At 39.3% G+C, this 19,721-nt stretch overlaps 1 protein-coding gene and 1 long non-coding RNA gene across 3 annotated transcripts in view; one reads left to right on the forward strand and one right to left on the reverse strand.

Moving 5' to 3' along the window:
* fto (FTO alpha-ketoglutarate dependent dioxygenase) overlaps positions 1–19,721 on the reverse strand; it is a 146,330-nt gene that overhangs the window by 96,295 nt on the left and 30,314 nt on the right. For both annotated transcript variants that reach the window (XM_032560451.1, XM_032560452.1), the window contains exons 4-7: positions 17,748–17,873; positions 14,234–14,313; positions 13,622–13,765; positions 3,783–3,902 (exon numbers count right to left, since the gene is read on the reverse strand). In XM_032560451.1, the coding sequence (XP_032416342.1) occupies positions 3,783–3,902; positions 13,622–13,765; positions 14,234–14,313; positions 17,748–17,873 (470 nt within the window). The remainder of the gene's footprint in view (positions 1–3,782; positions 3,903–13,621; positions 13,766–14,233; positions 14,314–17,747; positions 17,874–19,721) is intronic.
* LOC116718471 (uncharacterized) lies at positions 1,964–4,038 on the forward strand. Its single transcript, XR_004338935.1, has 3 exons — positions 1,964–2,772; positions 3,107–3,196; positions 3,744–4,038. It is a non-coding gene; the product is annotated as an uncharacterized LOC116718471 (long non-coding RNA).

The raw sequence follows: 19,721 nt of genomic DNA on the forward strand, positions 1-19,721 counted from the left end.
ACCCTCTCCACCCACCCCCTCGTCTGCACGTTTGCTCAATAACCTAATCAGCTCTTGATGGCGGCCGGGCCAGGCCACGTATGATTGCAAGCGCTACCCACCTCAGCAGCCCGAATTGTTTCCGAGGACTGTTATTACAGTGAGGAGTTTGGCGGGGGGGTTGAAATGGTCACCAAACATTATCCCTGCGCAAACACACAAATGTACAAAAGCTAGCCTCCATTATAAATCAGAGAGAGCTTTGCGATAATGTAGCTCACGAGTGTGTTTGTTTGTGACCAAACCGTCAGAAAACAGGGACTGACAGGTTGGGTGAACGGAGCGGAGGGAGACGCGGCCCCGACACCACTTCCTGTTTTGTACGTCTTGAAGTATACAAATGTATTCAACAGTGTGGATCCCGTTTATAATGAAAGTGGATTAATTTCCTTGATATGCGTTGAAAAGATTTCCATCTACAAGACTCGCTCTCCTGTCAAATGAAAAGGGGTTGGGGGGTGGGCAGAGATATGGTGAGATGGAGGAAAAGAAAGAGGGCGAACTAGAGAAATAAAGAGCGAGAGTAAGAAGGAGAAGAAGAAGAAGGAGACGGAGTGCATTGAAATCTCTTTGCAAGTGCTGGCTTTTGAAGTTGGGAGATGAGCAGCCACAGAAGTCAGAAAAGTGACAAATTAGGGAAAAAGCTGTACTGTGCAAGCAGAGCTGCTAAATCAATTAAAGTCATGCCGAGTGCATACATTAACATCAATGGCTTGCTCAAACACACGCAAACACACCCGCACACACACACACACAAGCAAAAAGGACAACAGAAAGAGAGAGAGAGAAATGTGCTTATGAGCTCGCCATCGCTTCTCCCCCTACAGTGAAAAGAAGAAAGATAAAAAAAATACCACGCCGGTATTTAAAATATTCTGCATAGAGCCAAGATCTTTTGCCTATTGTGACTCACAAAGAAGCCATTCATTGTTGCTAGTTTAAGGAAATGTCACTATTGTACGACTCCAACGATAGCAGAGTCCTGGGGGAATGCAAGGCTCGGAGCCAGGCGGGTCTAAACAGAATCCAGCACCCTGGATCACAGGGGAACACAGAAGCCTTTCAGTTCCTGCCCTTCTTTCACCTGCCCGAAACAACCTTTACCTACCTTTACCTTTACACACATTATCACTATGCTGCGCTCTCACGTGAAGTACATTTGAAGATTATTCGGGAGTCTTAAAAAGAAAAAAGAAAAAAACAGAGGTGCCCAGCAAGCCGGTGGACTCGTTTTGTTTTGCTTCTTTATACATTTATTTATGTATTTTATCAGAATGTCATTCAAATAGAAGGATGAGCATTTGCATGACAACAGGCTGAGGAGCAGAGAGGGAGCCCCAGGGAGAGACAGTATCCACATACAGGAGCCAGTTTCTCCATATTGCAATATTCTTCATACAGACTAACAAACGCATACGCAGCCCAGCGCATCCCACAACGCTGCTGCTAAATATGACAATAAAGCAAGGAAGTCTGGCGGTTTGTATTACTATTTTAGCAGGATGAAACAATAGGCCCTTTTATTGCTACAGCACAGTGTATAAAACAATACGGTGTCATTTTATAAAGCCTATTTAAATAGACACATATTTGGTTTTTTAAAATACCCACACCAATATCAGATTTGACTAAAAAAAAAAAAAAAAATAGCGTCGCATTAAAATCTACTCCGCAGGCAACCAAAATATGTAAATAAATAAATGGTAAACAGCATCTGCTCACACTAGGTCACTCGTATTTCACCAAATTAGACGGCGCTGTCAATTGCCAGCTTCAAAATGTAAAATATATGCCAATATAGGGGACTGCAGGAGAGACCGCCATTATTTAAATAACTCAAAGTAATTTAGGGAAATGTGTTTTAATCCAACGGCAGAAAAGCCTTAGCTATCAAAAGCTCCAAAAGAGAAATCTATAAGCCATATTTATGAAGTGCTGTTTCATCAGCGTGTCTGAGGTCGATGCATGTATGTAAATACTGCTAGCAAAAGCAATAATGTTGTCTTTCATCACAATAGAGAATCGTTACCTTTGTGTGCTGTGCCAGTGTTTTTTTCCCTTTTTTTGGTGTGTTTCTTTTACATCTATTTCTTTCTCCAGAGGAGATGCTGCCTTTTTTTTTGACATTGTAACAAAAATAAATTATTTAGGCAAAAACATAAATTACGTTAATTTATTCTAATAAACACGACAGTGTAATTTCAAGTTTTAAAAAAAGAAAAATAGCGGAGAAATTATATTGCCAAGTGTGTTATGTTTCTACTTAAAAGAATTTCAACTTTATTTACAGTATCATATAAAGTTTTCAATGAAAAGCACAAAATTACTAAAGAATATCGACACAAGAAACTTTGCACTTTAGCAATGCCCGGTCCCGAACACCGGTCCGAATCACACACTTCTTCTGGACCCAGAGGTGGAGCTCTAAAGCCCCCTCACCCACTCTCTGTCAGGCTCTCCGGCTGGCCGAGACAGAGCGGGCCTGTCGCTAGAGCCAAGCAGCAGCAGCGGCACAGGCACCGCTCTCCCCTCCAGCCCCTGTCTTTATCCCCGCCTGAGCATTAGATGTGATTACTGCTCAGCGCTCGACACTGACAGAGACCGAGAGCTCCCAGAGACAGCAGGAGCGGGAGAGAGACTGACTGCAGGGAGGAAAAGAAGAGCTCCGCTCTCCGCTGAAGAAGCAGCTGCTACAGTGATGCAAGAGTGCCCCCTGCTGCTTCCTGTGTCTGGGTATGGAAAACATAATCATATACAGTATATATATATATATATATATATATATATATATATATATATACACAGTATATATATATAAATAAATAAAAGAGTATATGAGACAGTAGATAAACTTTTCAAATCAAAACGTAATGGAGGCATAAACCAACAGCATAATTGCTATGTACTGACTTAACTGTAAATTGATGTTCCAATTCTACTGTTTTTATATTTTTTTTCTTTAAGAAATAGCTGTAGCATATTTTTTATTTAAAAATCGTCTTAAGCTCAATGCCTCCAACGTGAGCTTGCACGGTGAGCAGCTAAAAACCATTTATTTCCTCCCAAGGAGCGTCACTGGACAGTAGATCGCTTACAGTTGAAGCTCATCACCAAAAACCAAATCATTTAAATACCAGTGGAATCCTGCAAAATGCTGGTAAGCAACAAAAAGAACCGATAAACATTTGCCCAATAAATATTGACAATGGCTTAAAATGTTTCACATGCCATTTTTTTAAAGATGTAAATAAAAACAATATTTTAAATATATATTTCTGTATATTATATTATTATATTTTGGAAGTGCCTCATTTCTTACCAAAAATTATAATTTATTGGTTTAATGAGTAGAGTTTTACATTAAAATCTGCTAGGGATATGAATAGTTTTGGGCTGAACTGTATGTAGTCTAATAATAGAAATAAAATTAATCTGATTATTACTACTGAATAGAAGTTATTTATTCAAAGTATACCATATGTTACAATTTTTAAATTACCTATTATAAATGGATCCTCATAATTAGGACTACCATTAATAAATACAGTACTTCTTATCAATTAACAAATCTTAATTAATGGACTTCTTAAAAACATGTAAACATAATGTGTTTAATAGTTTTGGTGGTACTCGTTTAAAATTTACTGAATTTGAAGGAGTTGTAGTTTGTTGTACAACGTGTTTCTGTTCTATTTTTTCCTAAGCAGTGACATGACAGGCAGTGTGTCTTGAAACCGATTTACCATGGTCTCCATGAGCTTCCAGTCCTTCTCCAGTTGCTCCATCGGTCGGGTCCACCAGCTGCAGAAGCGGGCGTAACGCTGGCCCTGAAACCAATACTGCCGCAGCCATTCGAACTCCACCTATGGAAACACAAACAAGCAATGAGAAATACCAACGGCATGCAAACACTCAAATTTTTACTACCTTAAACACATATGGACTCAGACAGGCTGAAATTTGCTACGATTCTAAATAAACTCATGCTGGAAAAAAAATAAAATAATGATTATCTTCTTTTGGTGTTGCACGTAAGGACAAAAGCATTTAATTGTAGGATATTACAGTTAAACGAATCCATGGTTGGAATAAATAAATATGTTGTCATCTTAATATTAACTTTAAAATATTATGTTTTTGATATGTCAAATCTCATAATTACTTCAAAAAAATTATATTTTTTGCTATATTTTACACCCTTGGAGGTCGTCATTTTTTTCAAATGCGCAATGCATGCTGGGTTGTTGACTCAATTTGGTCTGTTCTATGATATGGACTTTACCAAGCTCCGCCCACAACCGACCCACAAGCTGGTTGCAAACCTGAGGCCAGCAGGTGTCAGTCACTTATGGTAGATCTGAACTTTGGTTTGATGACCTCAATATGAGAAGCTACAGACTGATAGGAGGAACCTAAGAGCTCTGTAAAGGTAAAGGCAAATCTTCTGAAGTTGGGATATAATTAATTTAATTTCACATAATTATCACGGTAGAAGCCATTTGTTTGTTAAAGTTTTATGAAATATATTTGTTCTATTTGATGTTTGTTGTGAATGACGTATACTCACAAACGAACGAGATAATTAGTCCAACTTTTAGAAACTACAGCGGCTGTAATGCGTCACAGCAAAGGTAAACAAAGGTAAAATAACCCGAACCCGAGTTTTGATCAACTCAAAACCACTCCTACCTTTTTACTCTCTCTTTGTAGTTTAAGCACACCTGTTACCGTGGCAACCGCCTGCGCCCCGCAAGACGAGCAAAAATTACGTTAAAAACATAACATTCAGTCCGTTACAATATCAAGTTTCCAGGCTTGATATTTATTTCTCGATTATTAATCAGCGCTTCCCTGAACACAGCGATGGTTGATTGACTAGCTGTACTAGTCAGCTAGTACAGCTAGCTCTAGCTAGTACAGCTGGCTGTACTAGCTAGAGTGGCTAACACGAGTAACAGTTTAATCCAAAGCCTTTTCTGCTCAAATAAAATCTTTAGTGTATGTCAGATACAGCACACATTGCATATTGATCTGTTTAGCTAACGTAAGACTGTGTAGCAGACAGGCTTCAAGGTGTAGAAGTTGTATCAGTTCTGCCATTATGCTGTACTTAGCTAACGGGAAGCTAAGTGTGTTTGTGAGACGGCCAAGCACGTGACCACGACACGTAGAAAGGGCATCAGCCACTGTCGGCTTCAATTTAATAAAATGAAACAGTAGTGCGAGTCTGCATTACTTCCCATATGACAAAAAAAAAAGGAAGAGCGCAATGGGAAGGAGCTGAATACAACTTCCGAAAGACCCATTTGTGCCCTCAACAAGCAAGAAAAACTGATGAAGGCTCTAACTGGTCCTTACCTTGGCAAGCTAAAACTAAAGCCCGTGCCAACAGTTTTTACTCACAGAGTGCCTAAACCCCGCCAGTGCCTAGCGAGCGACAGACGAAACATTACTGAGCTATACTGCCGCTGCATATAAAACCACGGACAGGGTCAAGTCTCCCGCTTTGGCCAGGAAACTAACGTATTTTGTTCTTGTTTCTCGCTGTTACTTCCCGAAAATTTCTCGTGATATAATAATTAAGCGATAACCTCCACTTTCCCCTCCTAGCCGCCCTACGCTCTGACGTGGCCGTGTAACAACATGCCGACGTCTTCTGCGTCTTTTTTATGACGGTTGGCAAGCATTGTTTAGATGTGCAATGCCGCCATCTACTGGAATGGAGCGATGACAATATGTTATTTAAATTTATAAAATAAAAAAACAGCCTACTGTATTTTTTCTGTATTGTATTTACATCTGAAATAAATATTTCTCAAATAAAGTTTATTGTTACAACTAATTATGGAGATGAACATGTTACATATTCCTTTAAAAACATTTTAAAGCAAAAATTAAGCCAAAATATAGGAGTAGTGAGGAATGCTTTAAGAATACAAATAGTTTCACACCTTTTTAGTTTAGTCACATTTTGTCATGTTCCAATAATAAACTTTAGTCTAGATTGGTATTTTATATAATTTTACAGATTGACATTTAAACAAAAATGAAGTGGATAAAAATGGCACAATGATTACAAATGGGCTAACCTGAATAAAAAGATGAAAGATGTGGCTTATGTTTCTGTTCAGTCCCCATTAGTCTGATACCCTCAAATAATGTAACCTTAATGGTGAATGGTCCACCAGTATAAAGTAAGCAGTTCTGTGGAGGTCTCAGAGTTGTGTTAGAAAACATTTGTGAACATGCAGCATCTTGAAGACACAGCGGAAAGGTCATGGGTAAAGCTGTGGAGACATTTAAAGCTGAATTTGCTTGTACAATATTTTTTCCAAAACATTAAAGAACTCATGGAACATTGTTCAATATCATCTGAAGATGGAAGGAATATACCACAAGTGTAAATCTACCAAGAGATGACCATCAACAGGAAATTAGATAATAAATCCAAAGAAGTCCTGAGACCCATTATACCTCTGTAAGAATCCCCATTAGTTGTTTGGCACAAATCATGTAGGCAACACAGAAAATCCTTTGGCCAGATGAAACTGAAATGCAACTTTTAGGTCACTCTGAAGACACTGTCTTTACTATGACATATAATCATGGCAGTATAATGCTGGGGAAGCTGTCAGAATTAAAGGAATGGAAAATGGTTATAATGCATAAAAAATGTTGGATGTTGAGTCTCCATTGCAACCCTGCAAGGATAAGCAAGTTAGATAATAGATGGATGTTAGATTCTGAAAAAGACTTAAAGCTGGGTTAGTCCTTACAGCGCAACAACTCTGAACATAGATTGCAGTAGATGTGCAAAACTGGTAGCTACAGATCTTAGAAGACTTGTAGTTGAAATTGCAACCAAAGGTGATTCTAAAAGTGAGGGTAAATTTAGATTTAAATGCACCCAACACATTTCAGATTTTTTGTAGAATGTTTTGAAAACCATATATTGTACAATATTTGCACCTCTTTGTGCATCCATTATATAAAATCAGAATTAAGTATATTGATTATGGTTGGAATGTGGAAAAAATGTGGGGAAAAAAGTATGAATATTTTTGGACACTATAGTGTCATACAGCATCTATGGGAAATAACAGCAGCAGATGTGTGTTCATTTGTATTCCACATTGCAGAATCCAGTAGTTAAGTGCTTCTAATTGATAGCCACCAGGTTATGTTGTTTATTGAAAGAAGCAAAAACTTAGTATAGGTTTGAATATCTCTAGAAAAGCGGTTTTAGTAGTTTGCTTATCTGGAGCGATAAGATGTGTATTTACACAACAGCAATGAAAGATATCTTCACTGACATCAGAGAAAGCATTGTTGCTAAATATTGATATGGGAATGTTTCTAAGAACATTTCCATATCATTTGGAGACCGTCCTCCAACACAGAGAATATTTTTTTAAAGGACACATTAGACAATCAGGTTAAGATGAATAGTAATGATCCATGAGGTGAAAGGCCCATCAGAATGACAGCAAGGTTGACAATGGAAAAAAATATTATTATTATCACGAGTCTATTTACCAAAGTATTCAAGAAAAAAACATGTGAACATCAGTCCAACAGCTGAAGGCTGGAATAAAAGGACAATGACATTAAGCACAGCAACCGGTACCAGTAAAAAATAAAAACTCCATGTTGCAGTAAAGCACTGATGGCATAGACTATAATTAATAATTATAAATGCTCTAGCCATAGATAACAAACATTCACTTCTTTTAAAGACACAAAGTTGGAAACAAAAAAACACAATTGCACCAAATAATGTATATGAATGGATCTGTGCACCTTGGAGCGAGCACACCTGAAAACCCCACCCATCTTCCCCTCCTCTGCTGCACCGCTGGAGCTGACAGTGTCTGCTGCTGAGCCACCCCCCTTCCTCTCTCCTCTGCTTGGAGTGTTTTTGTTTCCTGCTCTTTTGAAGTGCTGAATTAATCCTCGGAAAGGATGCTATGCGTAGCCAGGTGTAGCCCTGCTACTTCTGCGTATGTTGTTCAGCTTGCATGTTTGTCAGTTTGGGCCTGTGCTGAGCGAGCTTTGGTGTGTTTGTGCCTCTGCTTGTACCTGTCTGCTTAAGTGTGTGAGTGGCTTTGGTAATGTTTCTGCGGAACATGGCCATGTGAGTGTGTGTGTCAGAGATTGCTCCGAATGTTGCCAGCATCAACTGAAGGTGCTGAGTTGCCCTCCTCCCCCAAAACGTCCCAGGAAGCGGCATTCACCCAAAACAATGCAAACCCTATTAAAGCCTGTTGTAGACAACTGCACAGCACAAAGTCTACTGGCATACAATAGGACCGTATATCACATGGAACTCAAAGCACTATTGTTTCCCCTCTGACAACTATTTTTGTTTATTGTTCTTCTAACAGAGCATTAGCAAACGGATGAAGATGAGCCTTTTCAGCTGTAAACGTCCAAATAATCTCGACGAGTTTAAGGGGAATAATACAGACGAAAATGTCCTATGGAATTAAAAAATTAACTTAAATCCTTCTTAAGGATTCTTTTTGTCATTTTATCTGATGTCTCATACAAAGTATTCTGTGTTTAACACAACTTTTCAAGTCCCAAAATACAGTGCCTTGCAAAAAGTTTTTATACCCCTTGAACTTTTTTATATGCTGTCATGTTACAAATGTAAGTTTTAATGTACGTCACTACAGGTTTTATGTGAGAGACCCACACAAAGTAACAGTCTGGGAAATGGAGGGAAACAGGGTTTTCTAAAAAATTTACTCTTACATCCGCAAATAAAATCTAGTGCAACTTTAAAAGTCGAAGGTGGTTCTATGTTTTCTTGACTCAGGAGGGCTGCAATTCAAACGAATGCCACTATTTTCAGATTTATATTTGTCAAAAATTAGTTCTTTTCATTCTACATTTATGTGCAACTTTGTGCTGGTGTGTGTTCATTACCTCTCTGCCTAGCCCTTGCACAAACAATGATGACATACAATAGTTATGTCTAAATTAGAATTTGGCATTTTTATGAATCACCAAAACACACTCCTTAATACAAATCTATCATTGTCTTGTTGTCAATCTATCATTATTGGTTCATCAATGCAATGTAATTTACAAAGAAAAAGCCCAGCCGTGATTATACCCATATTTTACGTACAATACTAAATAGAGTAAATGTACAAAGTACTCAGCTTCTTGACTTATTTATTGTTGCTTTGATTCACATTTAGTAATACAAAGAAAGGGAAAGATTGATAACATAAATTAGTTTTAAAAGGCTCTATTTTCCAGTTCCTGTACAAATTTCATACTGTTACAAAAACATAGTGACTGCTTAAGTACCCTATAAATTGTGCAAACTTAAATTGTCTGAATGGAATGTATCTTTGTAATAATCTAAACTAATTTTGTCTAAAGGAAAATGCAAGTAGTTGTTTCAGGCTTAAGATAAAATATAATTGAAAAGTTTTTAACATCTTTTCCAAAACTCTTCTTTTAAAATGTTGATATTTTTATGTGGTCATTGTTGTGTCAGATGAGTGTCACCTTCCCCTCCATCACCCCCAAAACAACAAAGGACAAGAACTATTTACACAAACAACCCGAGTGAGGGCTGTCTGAGGTAGAAGCTGTGCACAGAGTCATCCTGCCATTTACCCCCAAAAGGCTCTGATCTCAGTAGGGATGACATGCAAGGACTGGTGCATGTCAGGGAGAATACACAGCCAGTGGCACTGCTCAGCAGCCTCCCAGTCGCTCCATACAACACACCCTTCAAAGAAATGTCATCCTTTATGGTCCCTTCAACACACTCCAAATCCACTCCCCTTCGATCACTACAGCTCAAACACACAACAAAGCCGCAAGGGCCAATATCGGACGTCCTTTTCTCCCAGGCTGTCCCTCCTTCTATCTCTCTGATTGTGTGCCTGTCCTTTGGTGGGAAGAAACCAACCTGTGTCTCCACTTTGAGCTGACACGGCTGCCTGTCCCCCACAGCGCAGGCCAGAGGCAACCACAAAGCAGGCCATCTAAAAGCAACTGAGGAGCGCTGGCTATTTGGTATTTGGAGTGTGGCCACCCAGCTGAGAGCTGCCAGGCAGGAAACTCGGACTAAATGCCACCTTTCCGTGCAGACAGATCGAAAGTCTGTGCGAAAAAAAAAGAGGAGAGGCTGTTAGGCTGAGTTTTTCGTCTGAGATGGTAAGGGAGGGTGACTCCCCTGCGGCAGTCGCTGTCATCTCTCCAGGTGATGGACACACTAACTACACATTAGCTTCAAATTAGTCCAGCGACCACCCACTACGGCATCTCTGCTGGTAAACTCTGAAAACCTCGTTTTTTCCCCCCCATTTAATGAGGCACAATTATTATATTTTTTCTTCACACCTTCACAGTATTCCCAGAGCGGGTCCAATCAATTTCCGGGGCCGGGGCCCTGAGGTGAGGGTTGATGAGAGTGTGATCGATCCCTCTCTGCCCTTCTCTGTTTACCAATCCCAGCCTCCTCACACAAGAGCCAGAATAACTGCTTTCCCAAAACTCTCTGTGAGTCTCCCCACTACTTACCACACACTTGCCAGAGTGGGTGTATATCTGCAAGGGTATGACTGCACAAAATAACGTGAACCTTTTTAATTTATATCTGTAGCAATAAAAGGTTCTTGTTTTATTTCCCAATATTATTATGAAGAACGTCAGTAACACTACTGCACAATCCTTGAATTTAGCAACAAATAAGGTGAAACAGAGGCCACTATAGCCCAAGAACATCTTAAAAAATAAATACAAAGTACAAATAAGGAGTGGGAGAATACAGTAATTGTATAATCTTTATGGTGGTATAAAAAAAAAACACAAGAAAATGTGTAGAGAACCTCAGGAGGTATCATGACCCTAAAACGAACACTGGAAGGCTAAACACACTTTATTCAGTTTACTTTCTGTCAGATGTGAAAAAAGTCTATTCCCTTCCTTCAATATTTACTATTTGGAGACTAGCTCATATGTGGGGTGGGGGTCCCTCAGGGCACTCTGTCACACGCCCACCTGGGAAGAGACATAGTGGCTTTAAATGAGACAAGACATTTGTGTCTGGAATTAGCATTTCAAAGCCTAACATGCACACAGGGGCCATGTGGTGGTATTATGTTAGACTTATTTGACTGACTAGGACAGCAGGTAAGATTAAAAGGAGACAGAGAGAAAAGGGCTAAACAGGTGGGAACTTTTCTTTATTTCAGTTTCTGTCTCCCTTCAATATCTGCTTCAATTAGGCACCTTGCTCCATTCCCAAACGAAGACAGACGGATGGCAGATGCTCTACTCCCTCACAATCAGGCCCCACCTATTACCTCTGACAAACGCCAGCCCCCCTGACCCTCCTTCAACTGCACAGCATCAGTAGACTGTCAGCTGGTGCATGGTTTAGCACTTTTTGAGCAAAGACCCACAAAGGCGCTGCTCAGGTCAGGTTGCCCGCGTGTCTCAGGCTTGTTCACTCCTCGGTCGTCCATGTCAAACACGACCTGTGCAATGTGCACCCACCAAGCACCAAAGAGGGCCGCCATCATAAATAACTCCACCAACAATACATCATTTAGCTGGGTGTTCTGCTCTCGTGGGCAACTCCAAACAAATGGCCACATCGATCATTGCGAGAGCCGGGAAGGGTAGGCCCGAGCCCCTGAGAACACCCCCTTCTTACTTAAGCACTTAAACACACACCCCCACACACGCAAACACGCACATACACTAATGCTTATATAAAAAGCTCCTTGTTTTCGTGAATCAACCTGCCTTACCCTCCTGGTGAAAGCCAACGCCTGGTAATCCTGTGGCTCTCTGTGGCTAACTAGCAGGTGTTGCTAGCTGAACCAACGCAGCAGTTCTCCAGACACAGGCAGCCCTGTTGTTTGGCAGCGTTGAATACTTAATATCGTCTTCAACCTTTAAACAACCTTATGTCAGACTCATCTGTCATGGCATCCTGCTGAGAGTCCCGGATGCTGGCGTCTGCTCGGATGTGCAATTCGGGCGCAGGCGTGTAAAAAGGGTGAGAGGTGAGATGGTATATTAACTGCTGGCCTGCAGCAAGATATGGCAGGAGGCTGAGGCCTTCTCTTTGTTGACCTCACTTTATCCCTCGAAACCCCGAGCCAGCATCACTCATTGTTTTATATGAAAAGAGGTTAGAAGCAGGACAGGGGCACGGCTCCATCTTTAGGAAGCATATGGAGAGCCTATTGGCTTGTGATCCATCACAAGGCAAGACAAATGAGAGCAACCTGAATTTCATATTGTAGACATTTCCCTAAGTATAACAACAAAGTACAGTAAGCAGAGGGTGGGCAGCTGGCAAGCTCCTGTTCTGCCATTCAAAGAGCTTTAACCTGCCATTAAACAAATCCCAGAATGAGTAAAAACTCTCATGATGCAGAAAAAAACACTAAGATCAGTTAATGAGAAACTGTATTAAACCTATCATAGCCGCTTAAAACAATGTGCTTTATCAGGAGTTTATGAAACAGACGTCAGAGTTGGGCTAAAAAATATATCATAAGCCTTGAATATCTTAGAAAGAAGAAAGTGATCAAAGATGGAAGGAGCTAAATGCAGGACAATCCTAAAAATCAACCAGGAAATTTTAACGGAGGCTCTCCATCTCGTGTGACTGAGTTTGAGTTATTTTACAAGGAAGAACGGTCAGAAAGGTCAGCGTTGCAGCTGTCAACACAAGGTGGGTCTACAAATGATCATTTAATGGTTGAACCCAAACAAATGCCACACGTTTATTCAAAATGTTAGTCTATTACATAAAATCACAAGAAAATACATTGAAGTTTGTTGTTGCAATTTAGCAGAATGTGAAACTGTAAATGTCCAATAGGATTAAGTGTTTTAGGTGAAACTGAATGGACAAAAAAATTCAAGAGAAAATAATTAATCAAAGCCATCAGTTTCGAAGACTAATGGCATTTTATATAGGTAATCTAAACTGCCTTTGTAAGATTCCTGTCTCAACTTCTTTCCCATGCAGAATATTAAGTCAACAAAAAAGATTATAATGTACATAGGTGCACTGATTTACATACGTCACAAGTGTTTATATCCATACGACAGAAAAAGCACAAATATATGTTTGCGCAAATACATTTGCTTCCTTAATTAGACGCTTATCCCTGTAATTTTCAGAGAATGCTTTCAGTGTATTCAACAACAATTTCTGCTGTCCGGATTAAATCATCATCATCTTATTTGCAGATGGATCTTCATTGTTTTGAACCTGCTTGCTCTACCAGATGGGTGGGGATTAAAGCTTTGGGGCCACTCAGACAGAATCAGAGAGGTTCACAATCATAAATTAATAAATGTGAACTCTTGAAGACAATGCCGTTCTGCACATTCGTCTGGCACAAAATCTGCTAATTTGAATATTAAAATTTTGAATAAATTCAAATACCTTTCTAAAACTTTCAATTCCGCTCAAAGTATGTAGAAACAGCTACTAACCACCCAAGATGTGCACACAGGAAATGAAAAACAAGTAAATGTATGTATTCATGTGAACTTGAAGGTTAACACACAACCGCAGTGGCCCCACCTCATTGTGAATCTCCTCACAGTGCTGTAATGCTGTCGGCTGAAGGGTCACCAGGCTGTGGGAGCCCGTCTCGGGGTCAGTGTGCAGGTTGGACAGGGCCTCCTGGCACCGTGACTGGATGTAGGTCAGGGTCCCCTTAGAACACTGATAGGAACGAGACCAGTGTCACAAACAACGCCATGACACGAAGGAGCTACACAAGGTTATTAATCAAATGTGGCTTTGTAACAGCTGATAATATATGTCAAAACAAATTAAAACAATCAATATTTTCTTTTTTTAATAAATTTTAATTTAACAAATGTTTGCCCTTTTTTTCCATAGAAAACAAAAAATAAATCTCAAATTGTATTTGAAATAAAATATATTAAATTGTGTACAAATAATTATAAAAAGGAAAATCAGACAGGGCAATAAATAAATAATTAAAAAATAGAGACTATTTCTTTTATAAAATTAAAATAAGGTATGAATAAATGTAAAAAATTGCAAATCTTCAGGGAAAAAAAGATTAATCTTTATTTAATAATAATTGTGTTCCTTAGTAAAACTAGCAGCAGGTTACATACTATTTTCAGAGCAAATTAAAAGCTCCTTAATCTGATGTCTCACCTCGGCCACTCTGTGAGTTGAGCTGAAACGTGCCGTTTCTCCAGCAAGGACACAGTGCTGGTGGGTGCTGTTCAGGTCATCTGGCAAAAACAACAAGCAGAAAAAAAACCATCAGCACAACAACCGACATCATCGCTGCAAACCACCAAACCAGAAAACAAGGTGCCAATCCTCGATGCTGAAAGGAGCATATTGATGTGGAATTGATTGTTAATGGGAATAAAAGGGAGATATTACAACAGAAAAACAGATGAAAAGCGAACAGTGAATTAGACTAAATCAACTTGTACTCTCGGACAGATTCCCATCGGCCCGGCATCGACTCAGATAGAGGGAAGAGCACTGTAATATAATTTTTAATTACCAAACAGAACCAGATCTCACTCAATCTGTCAAGATGGAAGCGCCATACCAGCAAACATTTGTCCAATATCACACAAGCTTTACAGTGAGGCCTTAGCGCTGTTTCCTGTGTATCCTGCCATGTGTTTCTTTGTGTGTATAGATGTTTCTCAGCTCTGCCATTATTTGCCTCCTACCAATAATTAATTTAGCCATGACAGAGCTGTCATTCACAGCACATGTGCATATTTACACCCGCCTTGAGCAAGAGTACACCAGCTAATGCCTGTGATTTGAAAGTCAAACAGCCAAATGCTTTAGGAAGAAGATATTATTGTTTGGTGGAAGGATGGGAGGGAAAAAAACAAAAAGAAGAAGAAGACGGTGACAAACAAAACAACTTGCCGGTGTTTTCTTCACCCTGATGAGATTGTGAAGGATTAGGTCTCTGGGCAGAATTACTCTGCGTCTTTAAAACTGTTTATATCCAATAACAAATTATCTCCATCAATCTGCTCTTTTCTTGGCGCCTCTAATGCAGCCAGTGGGATCAGGAGGGAGTCGAGGCAAACTCGATAACTGTAATAAATATTTATCTTTCTTTCAACCCCTGTGCCTGCTGCCACTTGTCCTCCTTTTCCAGGAAGCAGGCTTTTAAATATATTGGGTCAACTCTTTTCTGCAGTTCCCCCCTGTGCATTGGGAGCTGGAAATCAGATTATTGAACAGACCCGGTGTCAAGACTTGCATTGTTCTTTTTTAACCACTGAAATTCCATTTGGGCGGAAATGATGGTGATTCAATTTGCCTCCAGCAGCTTAGACATTAGCAGTTCAAAAGGGCCAGCCGCCGACAAATGGTGCTGAAATTATATAATGGCGTATGTGGTTATACACCTTTGTAGTTTCCTTTTAATACAGCAAAACTACTTATCAAGGGGTGTATGTCACAAAAAAAACACAAGTTCAATATATTTTAACACCTGCTTTTGGTTGTGTCTGCCTCGAATGTGAGGATTTCGGATGAGGGAGGGGTACTGCGCCAAAGAACTGCATGGGTGATGCATTTTTGAGCAATGCGAGTTCTGAAAATTTATAGCTGAGTGCATGTGTTGGAGCGCCATGCCAAGTGTTTCATTCAGGTAGACCGACAAAGCAACAGACGGCCGAGAATGGCGCGAGCTGCTATCATTGTGGAGCAGTTGGCCTCTCAGGGGCGTACTCACCAAGTGGAGCATAAATCCCCACTGATCCGCGACAGTCAACTCCCATTAGAATGGTCTGCACAGCAGCCCATCTCTCTATTATCATGGCTGGCGTTAAACTGACAGTTTTATTGTAAATCTCCTGCTGAAGAAGGTCGGTTTGGAGCCCTGTCGAGCTAAATATTGGCAGACAGTGGCGCTCCATGATAAAAACAATCAAATGATCATCAAATTCATCCTATTTCTGCTTATTTGTTTGAGGTGAATTAAAAAGTTCACTTTATAGGAGGTTAACCACCTAATTTGGTTTTATGCTTTATAAATATGTCTATTGTCTAAATATTTTATGATGATGCAGATGGCTCTGGAAAGCAGATTCCTCCCAGCATGAAGCAATTTACTACCCGTGTCCCTCTGCACTTATTAAAAGGTCCATTATACAAATGAAAAATATGGCTTAAAGTGGTAGCAACTCAATAACCAAAGTAAATGCTGGTGTGGCTACTATACTACATAATATCTTTTAAAGATCTCCCTTAAAAAAAAAAAAACAATCAACTATCATAGATCTATAGATAGTTTTAGAGATAGATTACAGATAGACAAAAACTCTGGAAGCAGAAAAAAAAAAAACTCAGCGTAATCTTACTACTACGATGCATGGCAGTTGTTGTTAAATCCAAATAGCTTAACATTTAGTGAAACATTTTTCCAAGTTATTGTTAGGAAACCAACAAATTTAAATGGACTCCACCTTTTTGGTAAGAAGAGCACTCTAACATTCAGTCAAAATGATGCAACAACTTTGCCAGTGGATTTAAAATGCATGTGCGTCCTGTTAAATTTGCTAAGGAACATTTAATACAAGCTTGGTAGGGGATGTATGCATATATTTGAGCCTGTATCTGTAATTTTGGCATTACGGTAAAGCAAGAAAGTCTCCAATAAAGTGTCAAAAATCTGTTTCTCACATATAAGGTGAATTGAACATAACATTTTGAAAACAAGAGAATCATCAGAAAAGCTAGATCACTGCCAGTCACCACAGTACCATACATGGTTGCACTTAGTAACATTGTGACAGAAATTTCTGACACAGAAATTTCAAAAATTAGAACATAATTTCATTGTTTTACAAGCAACAATGATCCAGCTTGTTGTGATGGACTGTTTGTTTCTAAGTAAGACCCTTAGAAGTGGGCCTGTAAGGTTTTAGATATGATAAAGCGCCAAATAAAATGTATGTCTTGTCAATGTTAGTAAAATAATTAAAGAGTAATTTTATACTACAATATGAGAAATTATCAAGTAGAGAAATATAATATTTACAAAAGAAGGGTGCCTTTATAAAGGCATCATCCGTCCAAGCAGGACTCCACACTTCTTGTACATCTGAACACATACAGTACAGGCCTCTGCTGTGATGTGGATAAATGTCCTTGCACTCAGAAAATATGAGCGAGCCTGGATGGGCCCAGGGGACCAAAAAAAGGAGGGTGGAGGTGTCTGCCGCAGCCAAAAGCATTAAGCCATGATTTACACCCCTGTGGCTTGCTGTCTGTTCTCCCCATAGAGACGTAGTCAGCAATGGGTCACAGGACTTCAAAAAATAACATTTGGTTTTCCTAACCTCTCTAATGCACACAATTTCATGGAACCTTAAAGTCCTGTGTTCAGGGCCAGGAAACCTCTCTTTTACTCACTCTGCCTTCTTTACAAGCACACACACACGCACACACACCCCGCCTCAGTTCCATTTCTCTTGCAGAGAGAATTAGAAATATGAGGGCAGCAGAGAAAAAGTGCGAGTGAAGTACATCCCGCTGCTTTGGGTCATTTGGGACAAGGTACAAGAAAACACTAAAACCCAGAGTAATGAAAGTCTCCTCTTCTCGTATTCAGACATGGTGGTGAATACATGTTAACATGTGCATGCGTGTTTCCGTGTTTTTGGAAAAGCCTCGGTACCTCTCATGTAGTAGCAGTCTCCGGACTCCAGTGGCAGCATCAGGCCAGGTGTGTGGATGTCCCAGGCCACCTTCAGGCCGATCCTCCAACATGACTTCTCAACGCTGCTGCCTTCGCTGCACTCACCTGCCGGTCACACACATCCCACTTCACTGCAGTATTTAAATACAGCGCCTCACTAAAGGAAACCTTTGCACATATGATCCTGCTCCAACTACAAACTTTAATGGGTTTTATTGCAATTTTATATGATAGCCCAGCAAAAAGCAGAACATCACTGTGAAGTGGAAGGAAATTAATATTTTCACATAAAAATCTGAAGTGTGCCAACCATATGGATTCAAAGTCTCTTGGTTAATACTTTGTGGAACCATATTTTATTGCCGTTCCAGTCGTTATGCTGCTGGAAGGTAAACCCCCCCAGTCTCAAGTCTTTTACAGTCTCTAGCATGTTTTTTTTTTTTTTTTTTAGTTTTGCCCTGTACAGTATTTAGCGTAATCAATCCTAATACCCATAATACATAGGCCTGCCTTTTTCTTTTCACTTTTATGTTGAGAATGGATTTGTAGGGAGCATAATGAATAATTGTTGGGTCAACAGATTCTCCCACCTGTGCTGTAACTCTCTATCTCATTCAGATTTATAACAGACATTTCGGATTAATTGGTCGGTTTTCAGTCATGTCATACTCTTTTGGTGAAACAGTATTCTGTGAGATTTTCAAGGCTTGAGATTTATTATCTAAACCTGCTTCAGATTTCTCCACAACTTTATCCATGACTTGTCTTGATGTCTTGCTTGGTCGTGATTTTATTTAGACTGAGTTTAACTCAAGACAACTTTTAAAAGCAATGGCTTGTGCTTGATTTTATTTAATATTAAAAGTGGCTGAATACAAATACACAACTTTTGGATTTTTATTTTTAACAAATATTAGAAACCATGTATCATTTCCCTTCTACTTCACATCTCCTCTGTGCTGGTCAATAGGCCTGTCATAGTAACAAATTTTTCTGGACAATAATTATCCCAGTAATCAATGCAACCAATGATGATACTGTTGTTTTTGTTACCATTTACAGGTAATATAAACAAAACATTATTATAGATAAAGGTATAATAATGCAAATTTTCCCCCTCAAACACCAATAAGATAAAATTTTCTAAAGAATACTTAACACAGAAACTGGAAGATATTTTAAATATCCAATATAAAATATACAAACCAAAAAGAATACATAAAACAGAAATAAAAAAACATATACAACCGAAACCATAAATAAAATGGATTATAAAGTCTCTGTACACTAAACATATTAATTATCAGGATGGAAATGATCAAACTCGTTTTATTCTAATTAACTGCTTATTGTAACAGGCTTACTGGTTAACCACCTGAAATCCTGATGAAATACATTATGTTATTGTGATTGTGAAGAAAAATAATAAGTTTAGTCTGCAGTAGTTTTGAACTACAACTGTTTTTTCTCAAAGGATGCAGTGGAAAACAGTACTACTCCATGAACACGCATCAGCACTGCCATAAAATAACATTAAAAACTATATTGAGAATTAACATGATAAAAGTCTGGACTGTAGCGATTAAATCAATACCACCCAAACAATGGATATAAGATGTAAGGTCTTGTCTCCAGAACGTAAGAATCACTTAACAACCAAGCAAAGATGATACGTGTTTCTGTGGTTATAACTGGCTGTTAGCACAGGATCTTTATGCTATCATTATGCTGTGCAAGAGGAAATAGTTGGATAAAAGCCCCTGATGTTGTTTAGTGAGTGTGCGAGGGTATGTGATATTCCTGTTGCCGAACCCGTTCACTGATACCACCTGCCCCGTTCTTCCCTCACTCCCTCAGTTCTTACACAGCGTCCTAGGAAAACAAGATTTGGCTTGGCCGGCCGACACCCTTCAGCAAAATCAATACTAAAGTCTTTCTGGGCCTCTCTGCCTC

The sequence above is a fragment of the Xiphophorus hellerii genome, chromosome 4 (assembly GCF_003331165.1).
Source record: "Xiphophorus hellerii strain 12219 chromosome 4, Xiphophorus_hellerii-4.1, whole genome shotgun sequence".
NCBI lineage: Eukaryota > Metazoa > Chordata > Actinopteri > Cyprinodontiformes > Poeciliidae > Xiphophorus > Xiphophorus hellerii.